Raw genomic sequence first — 22,500 nt, 5'->3', positions numbered from 1 at the left:
TATTTTTCACATTTTTACAACATAAATGAACTACAAATACATAGAAAGAATTGTCTGAATCCGGTTTGTTAACTTGTTAGCAACAATTAGAATAAATTATCTTTACTCATGCATAAAGAATATTTATAGCTAAACTGACAGAAAACGCTAAGCTACACGAGTATGTGTGACAAAATATTTGTTTAGCCTTTTGCTGAAATTTCTACTGTAGCATTGGCTTAACATCCAGCTGAACTATTTCATTAACGAGCATGAATAAAACATCTTATTAGCTTGGAAGGTCAAGCAGAGGACACGGCTGGAGACGTGACCGTGTCTGGCATCGACTTGTATGTTAGCCTTGCATTAAACATGCTCTTGTGCTTCAGCCATGCAGAGAAATATTTCCAGCACAGAGTGGAAGAGAGAACAAAAATAAAACACTGTAAAAAAACGTCCTATATTTCACGTGTGTGGGATAAATTTTCATTAGCATCCTTACTAGCTTCTGTGCATACATAATTAGGCATGTGTTTTGGTGTGGACGGTTTACAGTACGTTCCCCGAGGTCTCCAGCCTCGGCTTGGAAATGTCAGCTATACGTACAGGATAATGAGCTGGGAAAAGTCCCTGTACTTACTGAAATCCCTGCTCTGTGCTAACGGGCCTTCAATTAACACCTCGCACTGAGACACGGAGAAGAAAACAATCCCGATCTAATAAGAGGTAAGATTAATATTAGCTAAGAGCACTAGCCTCCTGTGACTATCCACCACACAGATATAATTTCATCTTTTATTACTATAAGTTAATTACGGCACTATGTATGTTGCACTGCATACTCTCCAGCTAAGAGTATATATTTGCAGATCAGCAGAAAGCTTTCAAATAAGCTAGTCTGGCTAATTATTGTAACACTTTACAACTGTCTATTCAGTAAGTAATCATATTACACTCTGCAATTCAAATGTTGTGTATCTGTGTTCTAAATGCATAAAAGTCCCTTAGGTGTAATAGAGTAAATTGTGAAGGTCTATTGTTTCATCAACAACTACACAGGTCAATAAAAGGCAAGGGAAATTTGAGAACAGGAATTTGAGGACCCTGAAGACATGAAGCTTTAATAACCAGAGTGGGACCATAGGACCCTGCTAACACCAGGCTGTGGGGACAGATGTCACCCTCAAACATGATGCCTTTAGAACACAAGACCTAGGAAACAGGGAATAAAAACATAGGTCCCTCGAAACACCATGAGTGGAGGAGCTGTGAGGACATAGTACCACCTGAAATATAGTGACTTGGGAACAAAAGAAAATCGAGACATAGGACCTAAAAACATCATGCCAGGAGGACTTAGGTGCCCCCTAAAATATGGTGCCCTAGGAAATTATGAGGTTGGACAAATATGGTGCCCTGTGAACACCACACCAGTGGGACATAAAACCACTGGAGACATGGTGTGAGAATAGTAACATAGCACCCTGGAAAGTCTAGGAAACTTGGCTCCTATGACACACCATTCCTTGGGAACATAGGACCCCCTTAAATATGGTGACCTCGAAACTATGGAAGATAAGGATTTATGACCCAGGAAACACCATACCATGAGGTCATAGGATCCCTGCAATATGCTGCACTAGGAAGCAAAGAGACTACAAATATAGGACCTTGTAAACACTATGCCATGGGGACATAAACCCTATAAAGTATAGTGCCCCAGGAACATGGGACCATGGAAACAGTGTATAAAGATAATGAGAATATAATATAAACCATATGAAAATATAGTTTTCAGGAAATGTGAGACCCTGGAAAATGATTTTTGCTACAAAGGTACAGTGGGGGAAATAATGATTTGATCCCCGCTGATTTTGTAAATGTACCCTTTTAAAAAAAGAACAGTAAAGAACTGTCCAGAATTTCTATGATGAGTTTATTTCAACAAAGAGAGAAAGAATATAAAAAAAAAATCCATAAAAAACATTAAGGAAGATCATAAATTCATTTGTATTTGATCGAGTGAAATAAGTATTTGTTCTCGTAACAGCCAGCAAGAATTCTGACTCTCACACACACCCATATTATTCCTGTAGCTTTAAGAAAGAACTCCTAATATCAACTCATTATGTGTATAAAAGACACCAGTCACAAAATCCACCTCTTCCATTCAAACCTCTTCACCACCATGGGCGAAAATAAAGAGCTTCAAAGGACATCAAGGACGAGATTGTAGACCTGCACAAGGCTGGAATTGGCTATAAGACCATCAACAAGAAGCTTGGTGAAAAAGAGACCACTGTTGGTGCGATAATTCGAGAGTAGAAGAAATACAACACAAGTCAATCGCCCTGATGAACCAAGTTTCAGAAATCAATCATGATGCGCACATCCGGCAATTAAAACCATCCGTGTGGAAACAAAGCAAAAGTTTGTTGTCCTGATAATTTACGTAATTTAAAAACCATGTAAAACTTTTACAAGAAAGTCTTTATGCTCTATGTTGAGTTTGGTTTCACTAATATTAAACACATATTTGCATAAAGCATCAATATTTGTCCATGTTGATGAGAGTATTTAAAACTTAATAAGTATGAATTTAAGGTACATTTAGAACAGATCATTTAAATTGATTGACTGCCCTTATATATATATATATATATATATATATATATATATATATATATATATATATATATATATATATATATATATAGGACAAAGAAAACCTAGAGCCATTGAAATAAAGCAATCTGGGAATGTACAGCAGGTCAGTAATATGTAGGACATTTGGAATTATAATTGAGTAGAAACTCAGAATCATGTAAATATAGAATAGTGGGAATATAAAACCAATGGGAATACATAGAAACATGGAACCTTTTAGCCCTTGGACTTTCAGCCCAGGAGATTGTGTGGGCTCTTGGAATTTATACCTGAAAACCTTTTGGAAAAAGGAGGAATATTTTCTGTAATTGTGAGGAAACATAAGGAATTGGAAACAGGAATATGGGAATATAGATTAGATCATTAAAAGCCTTGTGAATTGGGAATGTTGACACCAACTGATGGAAACCATGGGGATGTAGGACTTTGAGATTACTGTATATGGGGCATGAAAATATATCCCTGGAAAACAATAGGATTTTTGTTAGAAATGTATAAAACTAAAGTAATACCCCGAGAACACCAGGCTGTGGGAAGATAAAAAGAATTCCAATGACCCAGGATTGGACAAGTGTTTCATGTTTGTCTATCTTGTCTGTTTTGTTTGTTTGGAACAGCTACAAAGCAGATTCCATTGATAATAATGTGGCAGGGTTCAAAGGTTAAGCATTGTGTGAATTAATAACCCCAACAGCAATCACAATCATTATGCTAATATCACTACAGCAGTGTTGATTTGTGTTAAAACGAGTCATCCCATATGAATGTGTTTGGGTTTGTGTGTGTGTGTGTGTGTGTGTGTGTGTGTGTGTGTGTGTGTGTGTGTGTGTGTGAGTCTCCGGTTCCTTGCTGAGAGAATAAACCCCATGTGGAGAACGTCACGTCGCTCAGGATTGTTCTTCACTCTGCTTTCCAGCATCGTTAGTCTGATCTCACATGAGAAGGCTCTGTTTAATCATGCCATAATTACACATTTAGCTCCCAGTAGTCATCGGAATCTAATTATCAATCAAACTGTGGGTTTCACACACACACACAGACACACACACAGACACACACACACACACACACACACACACACACACACACACACATACATTCACACACATAATCAATCGACTACAGGATGGAAAAAGTGTTTACAACCTAACCCAACAACACTACAACGTGAGATATTTCAAACAGAAAAGAAATGCAATCAAGGAGGCAAGAAAAGAAACAAACAAGCAAAACTGGTAAATGTGTCAACATTTTTTAACATTTTTGATCCTCTAGACCTTTGACACATTGCTCATACAATCTAAGTTTAAATATTAGGTCATAATGATTGCTCTTTTCAGGAACTCCTAAAACCTCAGACCATCCAGCTTACAGTGTATTGTCTGGTCTGGTTTTCACAGAATTACTATACATACAATATTTTTTTTTTTTTTTTTTTACACTTCATTGCAAAACATCGTTTGCATTTGCTGTCTACTTTTCAAACCTTGTCTTCATTTCCACTGGTGTTCTACGCGACCTCTGGTCTACTACCTTGTTTTGTGCTTTTCCATATTTACTCAAATCACCCCTCTTTGAATTTCTGCCCCTGGGTCTGGAACAGTAATGAATAGACATGTGGTGTCAACCTTTAAGTGAAGTTTTTGTCAAGGTTCCTTCCTCATACTATCTCAGGTAGATCACTCATGCTGCCACCGGCTTGTTATCAATGAAACTCCATGATACTAAATTCTACATTTTTCAACTCAATTGAATTAAATGCGTGAGTTTTAAAAAGACAAAAATCTAAATTGTACTTGTGTTTAATTTAGTTTTATACCATGATCACTAAACATCTCCTGTTCTGCTTTGTTATAAGAGTGTGCTTTGTTACTTCACACTACATGGCCAACAATCTGTGGACACCTGAACATAAGATTGCTACACATGTAGTCTAGATTTGCTGTTATAAATACACTCCATTCTTCTGGGAAGATGTTCCAATAGATTTTGTGAAGATTCGTTCAGCCACAAAGGTGTTAGTAAAGTCAGATACTGATGTAGGTGAAGTGAGGAGTGCAGTCAGTGTTCAGTGTTTAAGTGAAGGGAAAATATCATGCCACAGCATCCAAAGACGTCCAATGCAATTGTGTGCCACTAATTTTGTGCTGACAATTTGAAGAAGAAACACGTGTTGAAAAGTCAAACTAACATTTGTAAACAAAAAACTGATGCTTATTAAGAAATTATTTTCATGTACATTGAAATTCAGCACTATGGACAGCAGCTACAGTCAATCCGACAGATCACCATAGTAAAAGTCTCACAGTGGGGCATTGGCAACCACGTCATGCATTCAAAACAAGGAAAGACAAGCATTTAATGCCAGCGGCAAAGCCAGAGAAGATGCTGAATCCACTGTGTTTGCATGAGCCCTGCTCTTTTCCCTCAGCAATTCTACAGATCAGCCGCAAGAATTCAGTCTGGCCTACTGAAGCTGAACCTCTGCCATTGTCACGACTGCACGATGCTGAAATTCAACACCTGCTGAAGTTCACACAGATGTTTCTTTCTATATATATAAATATAAATTCTAGGACAGTAGAATTCTGTCCTACTGCACTAGATCTACAGGTTTCCTCATTGTTTAATGATTCCACTTTATTATTCTACTTCTTTGTTGGGATGAGATTCAATTTGCCTGCTTTTAATGAGCATACAATTCTATTATGCCACCTTGTAAGGCTGTACAATTCTATAATGTTCTCTAATCGGGACAAAATATGGGAATAGAATTCTATTACATTTTATTCAGTTTTATTATTTGTGTCTATGCTCTTTTATATAGAATATAAATAGAATTATATTATATATAGAATTCTATTTTCATATTGGTGTATGGAATTTTACTGTGTTCTTTTTACTTGAATTCTATTGAATAATAGTCTCTGTGTAGCGCATGCAATTCTAATTTGTAATTCTACTCTGCTTTCTTTTTAGATTATAGAATTATTTATGGCTGCAGAATCGATAGATGGCAACCTTATAGGGTCATGGCATTCTTTTAAATCTTTTTATATTAGGTTATACAACATATAAGTCTATTCTATTTTCTTATTAGAGAATAAACTTTAATTTCAGTTCAATTCTATTCCGTTTCTTTGTGATGGAATTAAAATTCTATTCTTGGTCTGAGGAATTTGATTATATTGACATATTTGGGTGTAGGATTTCTTTTTAGAACATTTGAGTCTGATTTCGAATGCCCCAATAAACCCCCCTAACCCACACACACACACACACACACACACACACACACACACACACACACACACACAGCCAGAGCAGAGCGATGTTCTAAACACTTTTTTCATGGCTGCCGCTTGTTAGCACAATCGCTAATAGTTTGAGAAGTGGGAGTGTGATTAAAGGGAAGGATGGTCCGGGTTCGGATGTGAAACGTTCCGAGGTGTCCAGCTCAACATGAATCTGTAAACAGGACTGCTGTTAGCGCTCATTAGCGAGCAGGTGTAGCACATTAGCCAAATGGAGCTGAAGCCCAGGATCCAAACCACCAATTTACTCAGCGAGAAAAAAGTGTGGGTATGTGGGCATTTTTCTCACACTGAGCTGGAAATGTAAAGCACACACACACACACACACACACACACACACACACACACACACACACTTTCGCTTGTTTATCTCAAACTGTAATGAGATACATGAAGAAATAGCGCTGCCAAAAACAGCTGAACATGAACAAGTCTAAGTTTTTAGATGATGATGATGATGATGATGATGATGATGATGATATGTAATAAGGATTCTGTAGTAATTACTCAGCTGGACAGGCTCAGTAACGTACATGTTGGAGCGATACTGGTGTTTTCTTAGCGAATGAGCTAGCTGGAGTGGAGAGCTGTTTAATCCATATTCTGGAAATAAATAAATAAGCAATCAAAAGACGAATCAGCAACTTTTTTATAAATCATAATTATTATCAGAAATAAAGTAAAAAATTGTATTTGTATATTGAATGTTATTAAGATGTATTGATTCTGCGGCTGACGGAATAATGATTTAGAAAAAGTTTAGTAAAAGCACAAACAAACAAACAAAAACAATGAAAAAAGTGTTGCCAGATCCACTGTTTTCCTCTACTATTTATTTACTAATTTATTTATAAGTTTTATCTTATAATAAAAATGTATTTTATAATTTAATGTTGAATGTTGTTTTTTGTTTTATAAAAAAAAAACTAGTCTTTAATTGTATCTTTATTTCTTTGTAATACAGAATCACACATTTAATTAAAATGTTAACACACACACACACACACACTGTCAGAGTAACAGGAGGCAGGCTGTAATATTGATGTGGAAGTAAAGGCTCACAGCGAGAGAAAAGGGACGGATCTCACACCCTTCCTCTCTGAGTGATGTCTCCGGATCGAGCATTATTCTATTTATTCTCCTCTGATATCACCTCGTCTCTCAGCCTCAACCTCGCTCCTGATTTACCTCCTGCACCTCATAACAAGATGTTTCTCAGCACAGAGACACAAGATGGATTTTCAGTTCCGTATAGTTTATAGTTTTACTGTTTTATTTAAACTCAGGTTTCTCTCCTGGACTCATCCAACAGCCAATAAACGGGACGTACCATTTCTGATCTGACGGGGAAAAGGGTTGCTTTTAATTTAGTGTCGCATGTGTGAAACATTTAAGATGTTTAAATTTCTCAAAGTAATTATGGAGTTACATACTGCAGCTGAATCCTGGCTTCTGATTGGTCAGAAAGTGTGGATTAGTTTTCTATAACAGCAGCTGTGATTATAGTGCAGGTTCATACCAATTCTCTCATTTATACATTATTGTTTTTATAGCTCATTCATGCAAATGTTTACAGTTGAAATCTTTTTTTTTTTTTTGAAGGAGTCTCCAGTGTCAGAGGTAAAGCATGAGTTTGTTCAGTTTCTCAACAAAATGACAAGCTGTGATTTTTCTCCTATCAGCTGGTGAGGGATAGAAATGGCTAAAAACTACGAGAATTCATGACTTAAATCACACAAAGTGGTTCAAAAAAGTGGAATTAATCACATTGGGGTGTGCAGTTATAGGAAAATAATCAACATATACAAGCATAATAAACAGAATAGAAAAATATTTCATATAAAAATGTAATTAAAAATAAAGACACAAAAATCATTAACAACAAAATTAAACGAAAAAAAAAACATTAAATAAAAATAGGTATAAAATGAAAGAAAAAAATTATTTATAATAAAATAAAATTAACAAAAGAGGAAGAAAAAATACATAAAATCAACAGACTAAATCAAATATAATAAAATACAATAAAATTAATCTATCTATAAAAAAGTCTATAAAATTGAAAACATTTTAATAATATGTAAAAAAAAAAATGTATTGAATATTTTTTGTTGGTCTTAGTTTTAATCATAAAACCCAAATTTAGTTAAACAAAATAGAAATATAAGTTTATATATAATGTACAACAGATTTTGCTTGGGGAACAAAATAAAGGAACACTGAAAAAATATGAAACGATGAAACAATAAAAATAAGGAGGGAGCGATCGTAAACATCTGGAATGAAAACGGTGTAAAATGTGTAAATGAGGTCCTGGGCTTCAGAACTGCAGTCAGTATATAAATGTGAATAAAATGTAACACTAAGAAATCCTGATAACTATAAATTAATAAATGAATGTGGAACCAGGAGGAGGAAACATTTTCTGACGTCTCAGAAGCGTCTCAAGCGGAACCGCTGTTGCGATCTGAAGACTCGTCTGAGAGCCTCTGTGTGTTTATGTAAAGCCTGGGATTAGATAAAGGTCAGCAGAACTGAATAAGATCCTGACGCTGTATATCTGCTGCGTTCATGTCTTTTGCTTTGAGCATGTTCACATCGTATCCCGATCCTCCGAGTGGAAACCCACGCTTTTGTTTTTCTTCACGCGCTCGTGAGATCGCTAAGCTAAAAACTGATTCAACCTCGACGCTTATCTACAGACCGCGCGCCAAGAGACTGAAAAACTACATCGATTAATACATACATATAGACATAAACACTACAGTACAGAGTAGAAAATCTGTAGGAATTTTGTAGTTTAGTTGGATGATGAGCTGCTAGTTTTGTTTAGCTGCGTGTTTTAGTTTGCTGATACTGTCGCTATTAGGTTCTTAAATAAAAAGAAATAAAAAAAGAAATAAAAACACACATTAGGATGGAAGGAATTCAATGTCTCATCGTGTCTCGTCTCTTATTTTCCTCTTTTTCCTGAACTGATAGTAAAAAATTGTGTGTGTGTGTGTGTGTGTGTGTGTGTGTGTGTGTGCATGCGACCTGCTCGTGTGAAATAAACAGCAGAAAACGAGGATTCGGTTCAAGTCTGGAAATGAGAGCATTTTGTGGCTCAATTTTCTCCTCCCTCCATTACTCGCACTCATTTCTCGCACATTTTCTCCCCCATTCCCAATCACACACTGTGTGTGTGTGTGTGTGTGTGTGTGTGTGTGTGTGTGTGTGTGTGTGTGTGTGAACACACGGTGCACATCTGCGCTACTGATTTCCAGCAGTCATGATTTTTTTTTTCTCTGTGTTTTTCTGCTTTCGTCTCAGAAATTGAACCGAAGTGTGTTCTGTGTGTGTGTCAGTGGATTTTCCTGACCTTGGTCTTTTAGGATTAGCACCTGGGTTCTTCCACAGGAGTGTGTGTCTGTGTGTGTGTGTGTGTGTGTGTGTGTGTGTGTGTGTGTGTGTGTATTTTCTCCACTTGGTAAAGCCATGAACATCTACAGCTTCCTAAAAAATATCTCTGATTCATTTTTATAAAAACTTGTATGGATCTTTATCTCTTATGGTTTTGTTTTTTGAATCGATTTTTGAGAGCTGAGAAACCGTGTAAATAAAATCTCAAATACCTCAACGGTACATCTAGAACTCAGCTTCAATACATAAAGGTTTCCATAAATATGTTGTTTTTTTAGCATGTCTTTGACAACTGTTCCAAGTTCCTCTACTAGAAACTTTTCCAAGAACTAGAAATCCTTAATTACCCAATGAATCATTCCAGAACACTTGAAGAACCCAAGTGTTTTCTAGTGGAGCATCAAGAGCTAAAAAACCTACAGCAAGATTTCATAGTTTGTACCCCAGTTTCTCCTTTCAGAACTTTAGGGTTCTGTGGTTTAAGGAATCAGCAGCACATATTAGCAACACGTAGGGCAGAAAAGGTCTTGAAGGTTCTTTACTGTCCATATAATGCAACCCTTAAGGTGCTATCTGAAATCCTAAGAGAATGTTCCTCATCAGAAAATCTTCTAAGCTACTTTAGGAGACACTCCTATGAAAGTGAGATTCCTGTAAAATCAGAACGCTCAAATGTTCTTCTGGTTTCTTCGAGAGGAACATTTCTGAATACACACACACACACACACACACACACACACACACACACACACTTGTGTAAAATGAAACATATATGTTGTAGGTTCTAGTACGTTCTCCAGGAAGGTTCTAACACGTCTTTATGCTGATAATTGAGTCACTAGTTCTGTCTCTCTGACCTCCATTACTGTGTGTGAACTTGTTTATTCTTCTCCCTGTTCACTTGACTGACAGCTGTGAGTGACTGAAGGGTCTCGAGACACTCGAAAGGCTGTGAAATGAATAAGAGACGATTCAGACACCGCAAGATCCCAAAGTCTGAGTGAACTGACAATGAACCCTGCTTTCATCAGTTAGCAAACATTAATGCAGTATTAAATGTTTCTCAAAAGAAATGGCACATAACAAAACTAGCAAGTGACCAGGAACTAGCATGAGACAAAGCAGTAGGAGGTGACAAAAAAACGAGCAAGCTAAATCAAATTACAGTTAGCATAATCAATAATAAAATAATAAGCTAGTGAGCACAACCTAATCTTGTAATTAGAAGCTAAACTTTCAATCAGAAGCTAATCTAGTGATCAGAAGCTAATCTAGTGATCAGAAGCTAATCTAGTGATAAGAAGCTAATCTTGTGATCAGAAGCTAATCTAGTGATAAGAAGCTAATCTTGTGATCAGAAGCTAATCTAGTGATAAGAAGCTAATCTTGTGATCAGAAGCTAACCTTTCGATCAGAAGCTAATCTAGTGATCAGAAGCTAACGTTGTGATCAGAAGCTAATCTTGTAATCAGAGGCTAGCTTTGTTTCAAGAAGCTAACCTTTCGATCAGAAGCTAACCTTGTGATCAGAAGCTAACGTTGTAATCAGAAGCTAATCTTGTGATCAGAAGCTAACCTTCGATTAGAAGCTAATCTAGTGATCAGAAGCTAATGTTGTAATCAGAAGCTAATCTTGTGATCAGGCGCTAACCTTGTGATCAGAAGCTAACCTTTCGATAAGAAGCTAACTTTGTAATCAGAAGCTAATCTTGTGATCAGACGCTAACCTTGTGATCAGAAGCTAACCTTCGATCAGAAGCTAATCTTGTGATCAGGCGCTAACCTTGTGATCAGAAGCTAACCTTTCAATAAGAAGCTAACGTTGTAATCAGAAGCTAATCTTGTGATCAGGCGCTAACCTTGTGATCAGAAGCTAACCTTCGATAAGAAGCTAATCTTGTGATCAGAAGCTAATCTAGTGATAAGAAGCTAATCTTGTGATCAGAAGCTAATCTAGTGATAAGAAGCTAATCTTGTGATCAGAAGCTAACCTTCGATCAGAAGCTAATCTAGTGATCAGAAGCTAACGTTGTGATCAGAAGCTAATCTTGTAATCAGAGGCTAGCTTTGTTTCAAGAAGCTAACCTTCGATCAGAAGCTAACCTTGTGATCAGAAGCTAACGTTGTAATCAGAAGCTAATCTTGTGATCAGAAGCTAACCTTTCGATTAGAAGCTAATCTAGTGATCAGAAGCTAATGTTGTAATCAGAAGCTAATCTTGTGATCAGACGCTAACCTTGTGATCAGAAGCTAACCTTTCGATAAGAAGCTAACTTTGTAATCAGAAGCTAATCTTGTGATCAGACGCTAACCTTGTGATCAGAAGCTAACCTTTCGATCAGAAGCTAATCTTGTGATCAGACGCTAACCTTGTGATCAGAAGCTAACCTTTCAATAAGAAGCTAACGTTGTAATCAGAAGCTAATCTTGTGATCAGACGCTAACCTTGTGATCAGAAGCTAACCTTTCGATCAGAAGCTAATCTTGTGATCAGACGCTAACCTTGTGATCAGAAGCTAACCTTTCGATCAGAAGCTAATCTAGTGATCAGAAGCTAACGTTGTAATCAAAAGCTAATCTTGTGATCAGAAGCTAACCTTTCGATAAGAAGCTAACGTTGTGATCAGAAGCTAATCTAGTGATGGAGTAGTTTTAAGCTAAAGCTAACAGGGAAATTGAAAGCGAACCCTAACTGTATGTACGCTACACTTAGGAAATAAACAATCTTAGATTAAGATATACTTGAGTCAAGGAGCAGGCTGTCAATCAAGCCTGATTATTACAATGCTAGGCCCCGCCCATAAACATCACCACATCACAAGAATCTTCATAAAAGAATGAATGGAGTGAACTGGTTCTGATTAGTGTGTGGACGTTGTTAGCCTGCAGGAAGAGGTCATGCTCGTGGAGGACAGCGTTATTAATGTCTTTACTTAAAGGTCGATGCAATAACGTATATTTCTCACCAACGTCTCCATTCCCTCAGAGATCACGAAAAGGACATGTTAACCCAGTGGAGGACATGGATCTGCTCCTCTGAGGAACATGTCCTGCTTTCTGCACTTAAAATACATTCAGTGTGCCTATTCATCCTAACACACACACACACACACACACACACACACACACACACACACACACACACAATAAAGAAGGAACCTGAACTTTGGAGACCAAAGACTCAGCTAATGGCTGCAGAAAGAAGAACATCTGCCAGACTTCTGGTCTTAGAGGTTCTTAAGTGTTTTGATAAATTAAGGCATCAGTGTGAAACATATCTGAATAAAATTATGATGCAGATTCCACACCTTTATAACTAATATTTAAGAGATTTAGGCCACACCTCCATCACTCTGATTGGCAGCTACATGCCACACCTCCTTTATTAATAATGACATGTGCAGAGGCCACGCCTACTGGGATTGGAGCTGAAGATACTGAACTTCAGAAGATACACATCCCTCAAGCTATGATAAGACAGACCCTTGTGGACATGGTACAGATGGATTCACAAAATTCACAGTTTGGTTCCTCGGATTTAACGTCACGTTTCAATTAAACTGTTTATTGTTTTATTAATAACGCAGTTTATTATTATTCATATTTCTGATCAGCATTTAAACAGTTTACATTTTACATCAAACCATTTTTAATAAAATGCCTGCTTAGTAAATAATATATAAAATTATATTTTATAACAATTGATAAAAAATGTAATAAAATAAATCAATTGGGAAAAAATAGTTTTTTTAATTATTTTGATTAAATTGAGTCATCAATTGGAACAAATTAAATAGATTAAATAAATGGAAAATTCTAATTAAATAGTTTACATTTGTTAAACCCAAATTGGGTAATACAGATGTGTAAACAAGTGTGTGTGTGTGTGTGTGTGTGTGTGTGTGTGTGTGTGTGTGTGTGTGTGCACTTAACATTTTGCTCACTCAGGAACTTACAGTTTAATTAGATCATGAAGCCTAATTCACACACACCCAGACACAGACACACACAAACACACACACACGTACACGTACACACACACACACACACACACACACACACACACACACACACACACACACACACACACACACACACACACACACACACACACACACACACGCGATACAGCAAAAGCACAATGAGGAACAATGTTACAAAAGTAAAATCAATACTGACAAGCAAAGTGAAAACAGCAAGAAAGAAAAAGACAGAGGAAGAAAAAGAGAGAAAAAGAGTGTGTGTGTGTGTGTGTGAGAGAGAGAGAGAGAGGGGGGGGGGGTGGGAGGGGGTGGAGGGAGAGAGGGCACTTACAGATCGATAAGCTGTAGATTCTGGAAGAGCTGCCAGGAAAGAGTAGTCAGAGGGTTCTTGGATAAATTTCTGCAGGAAACAGAAAAGAGAGAGGAAGTGATGTGAACAGGAGTGTGTGTGCGACAGAGTGATGAAGAGAACACTAGAGACGTAAACACCACTCCACTGTGGGGGAGAAAAGAAAAAAAAAACACAGAAAAAACGCTGCCTCGACAGCACAATAAACACACTCGGCTATTTTCAAAGCAACAAATTAAACGGAGGCTGTGAAGGTTTCGGGCTTCTAAAAGGCAGGAAATTGAATCCAATAGAAGAGACGGAGATAAGACGTGTTTCCATCCTGCTGCACCGCAGAAATAGACCTGCAGCCTAACGTATTGGGACACCACACTTCCCCGGCCAGAAGTCTTTTGGATGCAGGAGCATGAAATTTTCCGTTCACTTGAACCAGGAGACCCAAAACCTGTTCCAGCATCACAATGCACCAAGTGAGATCCATGAAGATCTGCGTTACCTGGGTTGGAGGATGTGGAAGATCTCATGCTGTAGAGCTCCAACCCTATTGAACATGAATGACTGCACCCCAGGAACGTCCTCATCTTCTCACCTTCTCCACTACCTGACTTCACTAACATCCTTTCATCTGAATAAATCTCACACAAATAGGGGTTTATATTATGGGTATTTATTTGGGATGTATGTTTTAGGGTATTTATTTGGGTATTTTTTGGTATTTATGTATTTATTTAGAGGAATATATTCTCTGGGGTATTTATTGGGAAGATATATATTTCTGGGTATTTATTTGGGGTATATAATTGTAGATTTATATTTAGGGGCAAATATTATTTGGGGTATCAATTTTGGGTTTATATTTTTGGGTGTTTATTGGGGTATAAATTCTGGTGTATTTATTTGGTGTATTTATTTGATGGTATTTATTCCATATATACTCCAGAAATCTAGTGGAATTTAAGATCACTTTTAATCTGTTTTTATAATGGACATTTTCTCAAAGCAGCTTTACGCAGATAAAACAGTAAGAAGGTCATATAGAAGAGAGTTTATTGAATATAACTTTGTATTTTCTGTTCCTTATAATTGTTCGTCTCTGATGATTGAGACAGTGGTGACTGTGGTGAAGGAAAATCTCCCCGAGATGGTATAAGGAGGAAACCTTGAGAGGAACCAGACTCAAAATAAAACCCATCCTCATCTGGGTGGCACCAAATGTCCATTCATTGTAATGACATTGTTGAGGTGTGAAGTAATATGTGTGTAAATGCAGATCTATTCATGGCAGAACATCTTCCCAGAAGAAAAGATGTTATAAAAGCAGCAAATAGGAACTTTGGGATGTTCAAAAAGCAGAAACAGATCTGATATAAAGAGAATATAAATATATACTGTATATGGCATTTCTACACTGTAAACTCAGAGCTAGAGTTCCTCTGGCGGTTGTTGATTAGCTGCGATGGCATTAATAATGCAACCGGTTCATTCGAAGCACAAAATGTCTAATATTCAGAATAAATGTGTTTGCTGAAGGCAGCAGGCGTGTCCCGAGTGACGCTCCGGTTCATACGAGGCGACGGAAAAATGTTAAAGCAAAAGCAGCCACTGTTACTAATGCAGCTCGTGGTTGAGCGGAATCTGTTACCCACAATGCACTCCTGGGAAATTCCTGGAGTCGCAGTAGACGAACTCTTAATGGTAAAGTATAATAACATAAAACAAAACTTTTTGGAGAGTTGCTGTGGAGTCAGAAAGAGTCAGAACTGTTCCGAAGTGTGTAAGATCAAAGACTCGCCCTCGGGGTCCGGAACCGTGAGCGGGAAATGTTCCACTAATAGAACCTGTTTGTTGATTATTAAGAAATCAGCCGTCATTTTGAGATTCTTATCTTGCTATATGAACATGTGCTCATATCTCATTCTAACTTCAATACATCTCATTTTCCTACTTTATTATCTCGTTATTTCAAATGAATAACTTCAAACATGTCACCAGTTATTATCACTCTTTTACTTGCTAGCTTTGGTTATCTCATGATTTTCAAATATTATCTCGTTACTTCAAGACAGCAATTTCCTAATACTCATTGTTTGAATTAAATCAGTCATTACTTTAATTACTACCACATTGATCTGATATTATCTCATATTTCATGTCATTATTGTGACATGAGATAATAATTTTTCATTATTCAATAAAACTGTCCTTCATTTTGCTCCTTGTTTATATAATAATAATATACTGTTTTATTCTAACTTATCTTTATGTTTTGATTATTTTATCTCTTCTTCTTCTTCTTCTTCTTCTGGCTGCTCCCATTAGGGATCTGCACAGCAGATCCTCCGTCTCCATACCCCCCTGTCCTCTACATCTGCCTCTTTCACACCAACTACCTGCATGTCTTCCCTCACCACAACCATAAACCTCCTCCATGGTCTTCCTCTTTTCCTCCTTCCTGGTGTCTCCATCCTCAGCATTCTCCTACTGATGTACCCCATGTCCCTCCTCTGCACATGTCCAAACCATCTCAATCTCACCTCCCTCACCTTGTCTCCAAAACGTCCTACATGCTCTGTCCCTCTAATAAACTCATTTCTAATCCTGTCCATCGTCGTCACTCCCAACGAACATCTCAACATCTTCAGCTCTGCTACCTCCAGCTCCACCTCCTGTCTTTTACTCAATGCCACTGTCTCTAAACCATACAACATCTCAGGTCTCACCACAGTCCTATAAACCTTCCCTTTCACTCTCACAGATACTCTTCTATCACAAATCACTCCTGCTATCACTCTTCTCCACCCACTCCACCCTGCCTGCACTCTTTTCTTCACTTCTCTAACACACTCTCCATTACTCTGCACTGTTGACCCCAGGTACCTGAACTCCTCCACCTTCTCCACCTCTTCTCCCTGTAACTGCACCCCTCCACTGCCCCCCTCTCATTTACATACATGTACTCTGTCTCACTCCTACTGACTTTCATTCCCCTTCTCTCCAGCGCGTACCTCCACCTCTCCAGGATCTTCTCCACCTGCTCCCTACTCTCACCACAAATCACAATATCATTAACAAACATCATAGTCCACGGAGACTCCTGTCTTTCAACCTGTCCATCACCACTGCAAACAGGAAAGGGCTCAGGGCCGATCCTTGATGCAGTCCAACCTCCACCTTGAACCAGTCTGTCGTTCCTACTGCACACTTCACTGCTGTCACACTGTCCTCATACATGTCCTGCACCACCCTTACATACTTCTCTGACACACCAGACTTCCTCATACAATACCACAACTCCTCTCTCCACCCTGTCGTACGCTTTCTCTAAATCCACACACACACAATGCAGCTCCTTCTGACCTTCTCTATACTTCTCCATCAACATTCTCAAAGCAAATAATGCGTCTGTGGTGATCTTCCTCGGCATGAAACCATACTGTTGCTCACAGAATTGTATCTCATCATTATATCATTATATCGACATTATTATTATTCATAGCAATTTTTATTTGGATTCAGTTTGCAGTGGAATTCAGTTATAAGTCTTGGTCCCTAACAAGGTTTTCCAGATCTTCTTTAATTCAGTGATACGTTTCTATATTGTCCATATGCTCCATCTGATTCTCCACGAGGCTGTGCTGTAGCGCGATCGTAGCATGAGAAGTAAAATCCTCTGATTATATCACTATTGACAAAGCCTGAGTTTATTATATAAAAAATAAAAGCATCTCGCTTGATAACCCTCTGGTGATGGAGATAAGCCCTTGTGCTTTGCGCATGTTGTGGGACAGATGCTAACGCTCTCCTCCTGACACCGCTTTACACTTCAGCTTGTTTCTATAGCAACATCAAGGTTCTCCTCTCGGCTAACTGTAGTGGCTCGAAGTTCTAAAAGCTAGCCGTGCTGCAGATCGCCGGCTTCAGAGCGGTCGCTCGCCGCATGCTAATCACTTCGTTTAATAGTTCACACGATTAAAAAGCCATCCTGAGAGAGACGCGGCGGGTTTTTTTTATTTTTACTGCTAATTTTCGGAGACCAAATAACCAGAAATGATGCATATTAAAAGAAAAAGCCTTTTTTTTTGTACATTTCAAGTTCTGTGTTTAGGGGTATTTCTTTTAGATTTTCATTTTCACTATATATGTATGGTAACTCAGTGGTTAAGGCTCTGGGTTGCTAAGGGAAAGGTTGGGGGTTCAAGCCCTGGTCAAGAAGAAGGTATGGCCAGGCTGCCACTTTTGGGCCCTTGAGCAAGGCCCTTAACCCTCTGTGCTCCAGGCGCCGTATCATGGCCCATCCTGCTCTGATCCCAGCTTCTAAATAAGCTGGGATATGCGAAGAACAAAATTTCTGTAATGTATATATGTGACAAATAAAAGCTATTCTATATATATACTGTATATATATATATATATATATATATATATATATATATATATATATATATATATATATACTGTATATATATATATGGATTTTTTTAAGGAATTTAGTTTGGCTATTTATCAGGGGTATTAATTTGGCAGTATTTCTTTGGCAAATATATTATGGGGCAATTTTTTGGACTAAATAATGCAAGGTATTTGATATATTTTGGAGTATATACCCTCCAAAGGATATTTGGGGCATATTTTTGGGTTATTTAATATGGGGGAATTTATTTGGGGTATTTATTTTAGTTATATATTTTTGGGGTATTTACTTGGGTTATATGTTTTAGGGTGTTTATTCGGGGTATTTCTCGAGGGTAGTTTTTGGGTGTATATATTTTGGGGTAGTAGTGAATTTAATACATTTAAAGACAAATTTCTGATAGCGTGAGTGTTTTATTCGTTTTACACATCAGCAATAAAACAATAATTATTACAGTTTGTAGTTTATTCATAAACACATTTTTTACATATTTAGTGTTTGGTGTTTTTTCTTAACATTGTAAACATTTTATTTTATAATCAGTTATGGTTATTTTATTTATTTATTTTTAAGAAGTCTGCCACCATTAACCTTTTATGAGACTATAACAGTTCCCTGGAAAGCATAATGGATGAAAAAAAACACTGAATAAAAAAAATATATTAAATTTTACATTTAATAAAAAGCAAAAGAAGAGAAATCAGAAGGAAATAAAAAATAGATCATTCATCGCTACAGAAACCCAAAAGATGAATAATTTGACTGTTTTGCTGAACATTTGTGGAATTTAGACGAAGTGTGAAAGTATTTTCTTTCCTTCAGACAGAAAAATGAAACCAGTTTGTCATCATGAATAGACTTTAATAAGTTCTTGATGATTTAATGGAACATTGTTCACTCTTTTCACGTCGTATTTAAACAGAGTCACGTGTCTGTTTTGTCCCATGCCTTCCTCGGGTTTGAGAAAAAAAAAAAACAAACAGAATAAAAACATCACTCAGAGATGAGAGACACAAAAAAAACTAAAGGGAACGGCGTTAATCGGGGAAGAGCGAGCGACGTGAGCGGAGGAGTGTGGGAATCTTTTCTTTCCCCAGAGGAAGTAAAAGCTTCCTTTCAAACTGTCAAAGAGACGAAATCAATTAGAAAAACGGCTGAGAGAAGGAGAGAGAGAGAGAGAGAGAGAGAGAGAGAGAGTGAGAGAGAGAGTGAGAGAGAGAGAGAGAGAGAGAGAGAGAGAGAGAGAGAGAGAGAGAGAGAGAGAGAGTGTGAGAGAGAGAGAGAGAGAGGTGAGAGAGAGAGAGAGAGAGAGAGTGAGAGAGAGAGAGAGTGAGAGAGAGAGAGGAGAGAGAGAGAGAGAGAGAGAGAGAGAGAGAGAGAGAGAGAGAGAGAGAGAGAGAGAGTGAGAGAGAGAGAGAGAGAGAGAGGTCAGAGAGAGAGAGAGAGAGAGAGAGAGAGAGAGTGAGAGAGAGAGAGAGAGAAAGAGAGAGAGAGAGAGAGAGAGAGAGAGAGAGAGAGTCAGAGAGAGAGAGAGTCAGAGAGAGAGAGAGTGAGAGAGAGAGAGAGAGAGAGAGAGAGAGAGAGAGAGAGAGAGAGAGAGAGAGAGAGAGAGAGAGAGAGTGAGAGAGAGAGTGAGAGAGAAAGAGAGAGTCAGAGAGAGAGAACGAGAGAGAGAGAGAGTCAGAGAGAGAGAATGAGAGAGAGAGAGAGAGAGAGAGAGAGAGAGAGAGAGAGAGAGAGAGATACATGTGTAAAATTTTGTAAAAGTTTCTAGGCACTTTTTTTAAAATTATTTTAATAAATGTATGTAAATGAATGAGTTTCTTTAAGCAGGAAATTTATCTTGTGTCTAAACTGGTGCTCTGCTCCCAATTTCCTACAGCCTACAAAGTGCACAAGGATTTCAGCCTTCCCCTGGGATAGAAGGCTACCCGCTGGAGTGCATTGTGGGTATTTGAGACTGGGCTAAAATGCTAGAACTTTAGACTATTTTTCAGAATTCTCCATGTCAGATGGAGCTCACTAGCAAAATGACGCGAGATTTTCCCATACAATTCAGTGTTCCAGACAGAGTTTGGAATACTCTGTTATACTCTGTTATTCCGGAATATCGTGCACTTTGGTATTCTCTTCATCACTGCATACTGTACACTTCAGTATTCGCTAACTGAAAGATTCCATGCAATTCAGTATTCCAGACAGTCAGTATTCCAGACAGTCAGTATTCCAGACAGTCAGTATTCCAGACAGTCAGTATTCTTTGCACATATCAGTATTCAGATTTCTCCTCTTATATTTTTTAATGAAGTCACTTTATTTTCCCACAAACATCAGTATTCTTTACACTGCAGTATTCCTTACACCAGAAGTTCATTGAACATCAGAATTCCATATACTTCAATATTTTTTACAAGTTAGAAATTCTTACACTTTATTTTTCAGTAAACTTCAGTATTTTAGAATAGGATGTTAGACTTCTGATCAGAAGGCTGTGAGTTCAAATCCCACCACTACTAATCTGCCCCTGCTGGGCTCTTGAGCCTCAACTGCTCACGTGTATGAATGACATAAATGATGTAAATGTAACTTTAGTATTCCCGTCACTTTAGTATTCCATAAATGTCAGTATTCCATAAACATCAGTATTCCCTACATTTCAGAATTCTGTACTTTTTAGTATTCTGAAAAACTCTAATAGGTTTTTACTGCTGCATCATCGACAGCATCCTGACCAACTCATCACTGTATGGTACGGAGGCTCCACTGTGTGTGAACGTAAAGCCCTGCAAAGGCTGGTCAAAATCGCCCAACGCATCACTGGCACCCAACTACCCGCCATTAAACACCTTCACCACAGCAGATGCAGAGCTCACAACATCATCACGGACTCTTCACATCCCAGTCATAAACTGTTTAATCTCCTTCCATCATGAAGGAGATACAGGAACTTACGCACCAGAACCAGCAGGTTCAGGGACGGCTTTTTTCCCTCCACCATCACCATCACCTCCACCATCACCCTACTGAACTTTACACTACACCTATAGATCACTGTATAAACACTGTATAAACACTGTATAAACACTGTATATAGCCTCTGTACAGTTATACATACAATGTATATATTGTCATTTTTATACCCCTCGTTCTCAACACATATTGTACCTCACATCCATCTGCACTAATATTTCATATTCATGTGTGTATATATATATGTAGTGGACTTGTTTTTTAGCTTTTGTATTCCCTACACTTTAGTATTCCCTACACTTCAGTATTCCCTACACTATTCCCTACACTTCAGTATTCTCTACACTTCAGTATTCTCTACACTTCAGTATTCCCTACACTTCAGTATTCCCTACACTTTAGTATTCCCTACACTTCAGTATTCCCTACACTTCAGTATTCTCTACACTTCAGTATTCTCTACACTTCAGTATTCCCTACACTTTAGTATTCCATACACTTCAGTATTCCCTACACTTCAGTATTCCCTACACTTCAGTATTCTCACACTTTAGTATTCCTACACTTCAGTATTCCCTACACTTCAGTATTCTCTACACTTCAGTATTCTCTACACTTCAGTATTCTCTACACTTCAGTATTTTCTACACTGTAGTATTCCCTACACTTTAGTATTCTCTACACTTCAGTATTTTCTACACTTCAGTATTCCCTACACTATTCCCTATACTTTAGTATTCCCTACACTTCAGTATTCCCTACACTTTAGTATTCTCTACACTTCAGTATTTTCTACACTTCAGTATTCCCTACACTATTCCCTACACTTTAGTATTCCCTACACTTCAGTATTCCCTACACTTCAGTATTCTCTATACTTCAGTATTCTCTACACTTCAGTATTTTCTACACTGTAGTATTCCCTACACTTCAGTATTCTACACTTTAGTATTCCATACATGTCAGTATTTCCTACACTTCAGTATTTCCTACACTTCAGTATTCTCTACACTTCAGTATTCCCTACACTTCAGTATTCCCTACACTATTCCCTACACTTTAGTATTCCCTACACTTCAGTATTCCCTACACTTCAGTATTCTCTACACTTCAGTATTCTCTACACTTCAGTATTTTCTACACTGTAGTATTCCCTACACTTCAGTATTCCCTACACTTTAGTATTCCATACATGTCAGTATTTCCTACACTTCAGTATTTCCTACACTTCAGTATTCTTTACACTTCAGTATTCCCTACACTTTAGTATTCCATACATGTCAGTATTTCCTACACTTTAGTATTCCATACACTTCAGTATTCTCTACACTTCACTATTCCATACACTTCACTATTCCATACACTTCAGTATTCCATACACTTCAGTATTCCCTACACTATTCCCTACACTTCAGTATTTCCTACA

The 22,500-nt window shown here is 37.7% G+C and overlaps 1 protein-coding gene across 5 annotated transcripts in view; it reads right to left on the bottom strand.

Annotated features, from left to right (window-relative positions):
- The window catches only part of ntrk3a (neurotrophic tyrosine kinase, receptor, type 3a), a 198,340-nt gene that overhangs the window by 92,669 nt on the left and 83,171 nt on the right, over positions 1-22,500 (bottom strand). For 4 of the 5 annotated variants that reach the window (XM_046849856.1, XM_046849858.1, XM_046849859.1 and 1 more), the window contains exon 4: positions 13,676-13,744. The exons of the other annotated variant lie outside the window; for it this stretch is intronic. In XM_046849856.1, coding sequence (XP_046705812.1) covers positions 13,676-13,744 — 69 coding nt within the window. The remainder of the gene's footprint in view (positions 1-13,675; positions 13,745-22,500) is intronic. 5 annotated transcript variants of the gene reach the window in all.

This window comes from Silurus meridionalis, chromosome 5 (genome assembly GCF_014805685.1).
Source record: "Silurus meridionalis isolate SWU-2019-XX chromosome 5, ASM1480568v1, whole genome shotgun sequence".
Classification (NCBI taxonomy): Eukaryota; Metazoa; Chordata; class Actinopteri; order Siluriformes; family Siluridae; genus Silurus; species Silurus meridionalis.
The sequence above is the reverse complement of the archived record's forward strand: the minus strand, read 5'-3'. Positions and strand labels throughout refer to the sequence as shown.